The sequence below is a fragment of the Nannospalax galili genome, unplaced genomic scaffold (assembly GCF_000622305.1).
Source record: "Nannospalax galili isolate Female #2095 unplaced genomic scaffold, S.galili_v1.0 scaffold146, whole genome shotgun sequence".
Lineage (NCBI taxonomy): Eukaryota > Metazoa > Chordata > Mammalia > Rodentia > Spalacidae > Nannospalax > Nannospalax galili.
In genome coordinates, this window is record NW_008357929.1 from 10,653,500 (window position 1) to 10,662,104 (window position 8,605).

Sequence of the window (8,605 nt, forward strand, 5' to 3'; positions counted from 1 at the left end):
AGGGGTTTTAATACTGAGATAAATAGCAGACTTTATTGTTTTTAAAATATTTATTTATGTGTGTATATGTATGTATGAATGTGTTTGGGTACCCATGGAGGCTACAAGAGGGTGTTGGATAACCCGGAGCTGGAGTTATAGTTGGTTGTAAGCCACCATACTTGGGTGCTGGGAACAAAATTCTAATATCTTGGAATAGCAGAAAGTGCTCTTAATCCCTAAGACTTCACTTCAGCCCTTATTCTTTGCACTTAAAGGGTATTTCCCCCAATAATAAGAGTCTATGTGTTGACATTAGTGATGAAACCTTAGAGTCGAAAACAATATTTTATAGGGATCATTAGTGATTTTCTCAAAGTCTTCCTATTTGGAAAATAGTGAGTGAACAAATGCCAGTTTTCATAGGAGGAAGTCGAGAGTGACAATATCTGCAGCTGACACAGGGCCCCTGACAGTGTTGGAAAAGGAGCTACATATTACTGAAGGCAACACGGCTGTGAGTACAGATACTCACTACTCACTATAAACTCTTGGAGGGCAGAGCTGCCATGTTCATCTTTGAATTGTTGTCTATTAGTAGGGGACTTGGCACAAAGCAGTTGTAAAGCCATCCTCCCCCCGCCCCCCAAGTAAAGCAGGAGCACACAGACTGCAAGGACTTAAATGAAACTTAAGAGACACAACAGTCCAAACATAATAAATGGACCCTGATTGTATCATGATTAGGATAACCACCAGTAAGAACACATTCACGACAATGGAGCACATCTGAACACAGACTGGGTTTGTTTAGATGGTGTGAAGGGCTCAAGCCAGTTTGGTTATATGTGGTAATCCTGTGGTGTATACAGAAGACAAGGTCTTACTTTAATTTTGGAGGGATGCGAAATGAAATATTTAAGGATGAAATCACCCAATGGCCTGGACTTGAACTTCTGTAGCATTGTGAAAAAGGAAAAATGAGAGTAATTGAAATGAATTTAGCAAAGTGGTTACTGAAGTAGGGTGATAGGCCAAGAAAGTACTTGTAATATTCACTTTTGTAAATGAAAAATGTCATGATAAAACTCTTTTTTCCATAATAAAAGCATATAATCAGCATCTCAGTACTGTTCCTGCCTCTTGGCCTGGCAATTTGAGGGGAAATGAGGTGGGCTGTGGTGAGATCAGTGGGGAAGGCGAGCCTGGACCAAGCAGAGGCCCTCACTCACCGATAGAGGTTCTTTTCTTTGTCAATCACCTCAGTAGCTACAGGTCCTGTGGAGCCCCAGAAGTTGTCTTCACTCCACAGAGGCTCCTTGAGCATGTCTGCAGGAGAGGCAGTAGAAGAGCAGAAGGGTTCCTCCTCTCCTGCTTCTAGGAGTCTTTCCTCTGTGAGAAATAGGACAGTCGTCAGTCTCCATAGTCCCAATACTACTGAAACATGGCTGAGAGCTTTCTCAGGCTGGCCTGCCTTGGACTCAGTCTGTAGTCTCTGGTCTGTTCTTGGGTCTGCCTGCTTGTTTTCCTTTCTGTTCTTTTGTTTTTACTGTTTGCACCTGAGCAACATCTCTGCAACCTGCTTCCAACCCAGACTTATCCTTCCTCTCCTTTCCTACTGGTCCAAAAGTGTTTGTCCCAGTCTGACTCCAGTAGGCAGTTGAAGAGAAGAACTTAGTTCAAAAGATGGATGGGTAGGGAGGGCATGGTGATTCCCAGGCCTCATTATCACACAATGAGATGTACATCTTTTGTACGGAGTTGGATGCATGCCGTAGACTTGAAAAGGGGAAGCACCAGACCTTAATCCTGAAAGAGAAGGAAGCAGAATTCCCTCTAGATTAATTCTAGGGGTGGAATGCCTTGCCACATTGGCAAACATTTCTGGTGGGACACATCTACTTCTCCATATCAGAAACACATAGATATAAGTGTTGACTACCTACAGCTCTCTATCTCCCTGGAGCCATTGCAATACTTAGATTCTGGTCCATTCACATACCTGACTGTAGTCTCAGGTACTTGAGTGAGGTGGTAATATCACCCATTTCTCCTCCATCCAGGTCCTGAGTAGGGGTCTTTACATGCGGCTTCCTATACACAGAGATGTTCTTTACCTCAGGTGTCAGGTGAAGCCAGGGCTGTCTGTATGACATCCCCACCTAAAATCCAACCCATCTGAATTTTAACTCAGACCATATTCTTCTCTAGGAACTGTCTCTACAAATGGTCCCCATTCTATAGGCATCCATGCCAGAACGGGGATCATCTAGAGCTCTCCTTCATTGCTCTAGTTTGACTGTGTTCCCCAAGTGTGTTAGTCACTTTTCTGTTGCTGTGATAGAAACACTGACCCAAGCAATTTATAGAAGGAAGAGTTTATTTGGGCTTATGGTTCCAGGGGAATTACAGTCCGTCATGGCAGGGAGGCATGGTGGCTGGAGGTGGCTGGAGCAGGAACAGCAGAAGCTAAGCTCTCACATCATCATGCAGGCACAGGAAGCAAGAGAGCAACTGGAGATCTGGCAAGGCTTAAGAACTCTCTAAGCCCACCCCCAGTGACATGCTTCCTCCAGGATAGCCACACCTTCTAAAACCTCCCAAAACAGTGCCATTATCTGGGGACAAAATCTCCAAATACTTGGGGCCTGTGGAGGACATTTTCATTCAAACCATCACATTCTACCCCTTGGCCCCATAGGCTCAACACCAAGTTTACACACTGGAAAGTTAATCCCCAATATCACGGTGTTGGGAGAGGTGTGGGTAAGAGGTAATTAAGGCATGAGGCTTCTGTATGCCTGCTGTGTTTGATAGAAAAGCAAGCTCAGCCTCTTGCTCTCATGTGTGCTCCCTGGCCTGTCCCTGCCCTGCCATGGGATGGCACAGCAAGTAAGCTCTCTGTAGATGCAAGGCCCATGACCTTTTCCTTCCCAGAATCTAGAGCTATAAAAAACTCCATTCTTTATAAAGTATCAAAGGTATTATATTATAGTGGCACAGAAAAAACTAAGGCAGTCACCGACTCTGACCACAAATTGCCTTGACATCTTCCAAATTACTCTCCACCTCCACAAACTCTATCCTAGCCCCAGGATGGAGTCACTGGGGCCTGAACCACTGAAATATCCTCTGACAAGTTTCCCTGCTTCTGTTCTGCCTCCTCCAGCCCACTTCTATACCAACAGCTGATCATAAAATAGGAACACAGATTTTCTTTCACCTCTGAAGCCCTGGAATGCCTATCCATTGCCTCTAGAGAGAGAGAAGAAAGTTATGAGCATGGTCCAAAGCCTTGCCATGGCTCTGTCTCCTTTCCAGCCCTTCTTACTCCACCTTTTATTGTTCACTGACTTCCAAACCAGTGACTTTCAAAATCAGTGTGCTGGAATGTCACCTGAAAGACCTGTTAAAACACAGACCTCGATATTTACACTGTATGACTAGTCAGAAGTCTCCCACTCAGCTGCCAACATCCTGCTCCTAGACTAGGCCAGTTTTCACTACTGGAGAGCTCCCAACTAGCCTGGATAAGAACCAGATGCTGGTGGGCTCCAGAACATTCTACTGAACTAATCAGATACCTTCCCACTTGGTCACCATCTTCGGGCACTGGCACTAGTCCTGGAAAGTTCTTCACCTCCAGACTAGCCTGATTAGCTAGCTAGAATCAGTCCACCTCACATTTATCTCTATACTTAAGTCCTAAAATGTAAATATTTACCTCCCACATGGACTGGCACAGAACAATCCCATCCCTCTAATAAAAAATGAAAAGTGAGAACCTAAAGCACAGACCAACCATTCATAACTAATCAGAAAGCAACCAAGCTACAACAACAATAAAAACAGAACCAAACTGCAACTCAACAAAGACTGACTATAATTTTGTGTCAGACACATCATCAACAAAAAAAAGCCCACATGCTCAGGTCATGAGGCAAAAACACAAATAATATGAAAACCAAGATGATATTTTCCCTCCAAATCCCACCAATCCTATAGAAGTGTTCTACAATGAGATCTACCCAAAGGAACTCCAGGTCATAGAGCTTAAAGTAACTATAATAAACATGATCTAAGAATTCAAGTATTTTAAAATATTTTATTTATTATTTTTATTTTATATGTATGTGTGTATTGCCTGCATGTAGGTAAGTGCAACTGGATTCTGCAATGCCCACGGAGGACAGAAGAGGCTGTTGGATCCCCTGGAATTGGAGTTACAGACAGTTGTTAGCTGCCATGTGGGTGCTGGGATTCGAACCAGGCTCTTCTGTGAGAAGAGTCAGTGTTCTTAACCGCTGAGCCATCTCTCCTGCCTAGAATTCAAGTATTTTAAAGAACACACAAAGAACTTAAAACCCTCAGAGGATAAGAATAAACTCCTGACTGAGGCTCAAGAAAGCACAAACATTTAGCTGAATAAAATGACAAAGACAATTCATGATTCCAAAAGTGAATTCATGAAATCAATATAAATATTGAAGAAAGCTCAAGATGAAATGAAGATGAAATTGAAAAACTCAATAAGACATTTTGAAACAACAGGAGAAAGCCTTGTCAACAGAATGAGTCAAATGGAAATAAGAGTATCAATACTGGGAGACAAAGCAGGAGAACTGGACCACTCAAGCCAGTAATGTGATAAATTAAAAAACACAGGAATGGAATATGCAGAAAATGTGGAACACCATGAAAAGACCAAATCTATGCATTTGGGTGGAGAAGCAGCTCAGGTTAATGGCATTGACCAGATCTTCAACAGGATTACAGAAGAACACTTTCCTAAGTTGAGGAGAGACCCATACAGATACAAGAAGCACACTGAACATAGACAGTACCAGAACAGAAGTTCCTCATGGCATACTGTAATAAAAATGCTAAATGTACAGAACAAAGAGAGGTTACTGAAACTGCAAGAGAAAAGCAACAAGCTTCAAACACATGGAAACACATCAGAATTACAGCTGACTTTTCAACACAAATTATAAAAGCCTGAAGAGCCTGGAACAATGTATTCCAAGTTCTAAATGACCATAGATGCTAATCCAGAAAAACTATCTATCACAGTCGAATGAGAAAGAAAAAAGTCTTCCATAATACAAATAGGATGAAAGAATTCATATCCACCAAGCCAGCCTTACAGAAAAGTCTCAAAGTAACACAAAGGCCTTGAAAAAAGGAATGACCATACTCATGAAACTACAAAAAGAAAAGAAATAAAGTTACATTTATGGAAACACAAAATAGAACTAAGAATACAAACAAAATAGAATGACAATAACCAATATACATCTTTCTATAACTTTAAATACCAATGTTCTCAACTCTAACAGCCAAAAGTCACATGGTAGTGGAATGAATTAAGAAACAAAATTCAACTTCTTGTTGTCTGTAAGAAATCCATCTTACCTTCAAGTACAGGCACCACCTTAGGGAGAAAGGATGGAAAACAATATTTGAAGCAAATTGCAACAATAAACAAGCAGGCATTGCTGTTCTAATATCTGGAAAAACTTGAAAATAGAATTAATCAGTAGAAATAAAGGTCACTTCATTCTGATCAAGGAGAAATTGACCAAGAAAAGATCACAATCATGAACATATATGCACCAAACTTTGATGTACCCAATTTCATAAAAAGTGTACTACTAGACTTCAAGTCATAAATCAGTTCCAACTCAGTAATAGTAGGTGACTTCAGTACCCCGTTTGTCCAATAGAGAGGTCATCTGGACAAAGAATAAACAGAAAAATATTTGAATTAATGATATCACACATCAAATGCACCTAACAAATGCCAAAAATTACACATTCTATTCAGTAGGCAATGGAAGTTTCTCTAACATAGGCCACATACTGGGGCACAAAAAAACTTCAAAAAATATATTTAAAAAAGGGCTGGAGAGACGACTCAATGATTAAGAGCACATGCTGTTCTTGCAGAAGACATGGGTTCAAATCTTAGCACACACAGGGTGGTTAATAACCTTCTGTAGTTCCAGTTCTAGGTGATCTGGTGCCCTCTTCTGCCCTCCACAGGCAGTGCATGACACAGGTGTACTTACATACGTTCAGGCAAAAGCTCATAAAAATAAAAGAAAAATTAAATAAAAATAAAATAAAGAACACAAAAAACTGAAATATTTCCATGTATTCTATCAGACCACAATGCAATAATGCTTGAAATCAACAGCAAAAGATGCTCTAGTAACTACATGAACTCATAGAGATTAAACAACACCCTCCTGAATGGTAAATGTGTAAAAGGAGAAATCAGTAAATAAATAAAAGTATTCCTGAAATGAAATGAAAAATGGAAACAACACAACGAAATCTCTGGGACACATTAAAAACAGTCCTAAAAGGGAAGTATATTGCTCTAAGAACAACATGAAAAAAAAATCAGAAAAAGCATAAATAAATGACTTAATTGTGTGACTCAAGAATTTGGAAAAGCAAAAGCAAACCAAACACAAACCTGGCAGACAAGAAGAAATAGTAAAAATCAGAGCAGAAATCAATGAAGGAACAAAGGAAACAATACAAAGAATCGATGAATCTAAGAGCTGGTTCTTCAAAAAGATTAACTAGATTAACTAGACAGACATTTATCCCAGCTAACCAAAAGAAAGAAAGAGCAAATCCAAATCAACAAAATCAGAGACAAAAGGAGTAACATCACAACAGACACTAAAGAGATCCAGAGCACTGTAAAGGGAGGGAGAACTTCCAAACCCCTTCTATGAAGCCAATATTACTCCAGTACCAAAACCAAGTAAAGATTCAACAACAAAAAAACTATAGGCCCGTATTCCTAATGAACATAGATGCAGAAATTTTCAACCAAGTACTTGCTAATCACATTCAGATGCATATCAAAGACATCATTCATGATGATCAAGTTGACCTTTTTCCAGTGATGCAGGGATCGTTCAATATTCATAAGTTAATAAATGTAGCAGGTCATAGAAACAGACTTAAAGACAAAAATCACATGATCATGATCATTTCAATAGTTTCAGAAAAGGCCTTGACAAAATTCAGTACTCATTTATGATAAAAGTCTTAGTGGGACTTGGACTAAAGGGAACATACCTCAACATAATTAAGACCATATGCAACAAACCCAGAACCAACATCATTCTAAATGGATAAAAACTCAAGTATTCCTATTAAAATCAGTAACCAGCCAAGGCTGTCCACTATTCCCACTGCTTTTCAAGGCAGTGTTTAAAATTCTTGTGTGACCAGGAAGACAAGAGGAGGAAATTAAGGGGATACTAATTAGAAAAGAAGAGGTCATATCCCTATTTGCAGGTGGTATGATATTATACATAAGAGGTCCCAAAAATTCTACCAGAAGACTTCTAGAAATGATCAAAATTTTCAGAAAAATGGTAGGATATCAACTTAAAAAATCACTAGCCTTTCTATAGATCAATAACAAGAAGTCAGAGAAAGAGATCAGAGAAATACCTTCATTCATAATACCATGAAAGAAAGGAAGGAAGGAAGGAAGGAAAAAAGGAAACTATCTAGGAGTAAACCTAACAAAAATCATTAAAGATCTTCACAATAAAATCTTGAAATCTTTGAAGAAAGAGATTGAAGACAAAGAGATGGAATGACTTTCTGTGCTCATGAATTGGTAGCATTAATATTGTGAAAATGATCATCCCATCAAATACAGTTTATAAATTCAATACAATCTCAATCAAAATCCCCTTGACATTCTTCACTGAAAAAAATCATAAATTCATATGGAATCACAAAAGACCCCAGATATCCAAAGCAATCCTGAACACAAAAAGCAGTACTGGAGGGATTACTATACCAGATTTCAAACTATATTACAGAGCCGTAGTTACAAAATCAGCATGGTATTGGCACAAAACAGGCATATAGATCAATGGAACAAAAGAGAAGACTCAGACATAAGTGGACACAATTTTATCCAACTGATATTTCACAAAAGCTCCAAGAATACGTGTTGGAGGGAAGAAAGCATCTTCAACAAATTATGCTGGGAAAACTGGACCTCCATGATTAGACCCATACATATCGCCCTGCACAAAAATCAACTCCAAGTGGATTAAAGACCACAGTGTGAAACTTGGAATACTGAAACTGTTAGAAGAGAACACAGGCAGGACCCTACAAGGTACAGGTACAGGAAAAGACTTTCTAAACTGGATGTCAGTTGCTCGGGAATTATGGTCAACAACTGACAAATGGGGTCTCATTAAACTCATAAACAGCAAAAGCAGCAACCAATGAAGCGAAGAGGAAGGTCACAAAGTGTGAGGAAATCTTAAGAAGCTACACATCTGAGAAAGGCTGATGTCCAGAATATACAAAGAACTACAAAACCAGAAAGCCAAGAAAACAAATGAAACAGCAACAACAAAAAAATGGGCTATGGATCTGAACAGAGAGCTCTCAAACAAAGTAATATAAATGGCTAAGAAATGCCTTATTAATCCCAGCACTCGGGAGGCAGAGGCAGGCGGATCTCTGTGAGTTCAAGGCCAGCCTGGTCTGCATAGTGAGTTCCAGGACAGCCTGGTCTACATAGTGAGTTCCAGGACAGCTGGGGCTACAGGGAGACCCTGTCTCAAAA

General features: G+C 39.7%; 1 protein-coding gene across 1 annotated transcript in view; it reads right to left on the reverse strand.

Annotated features, from left to right (window-relative positions):
• Positions 1-8,605, reverse strand: part of LOC103752253 (NACHT, LRR and PYD domains-containing protein 1a-like) — a 64,791-nt gene that overhangs the window by 19,334 nt on the left and 36,852 nt on the right. Inside the window, exons 7-8 of the mRNA XM_008855977.2 lie at positions 1,982-2,073; positions 1,212-1,308 (exon numbers count right to left, since the gene is read on the reverse strand). Coding sequence (XP_008854199.1) covers positions 1,212-1,308; positions 1,982-2,073 — 189 coding nt within the window. The remainder of the gene's footprint in view (positions 1-1,211; positions 1,309-1,981; positions 2,074-8,605) is intronic.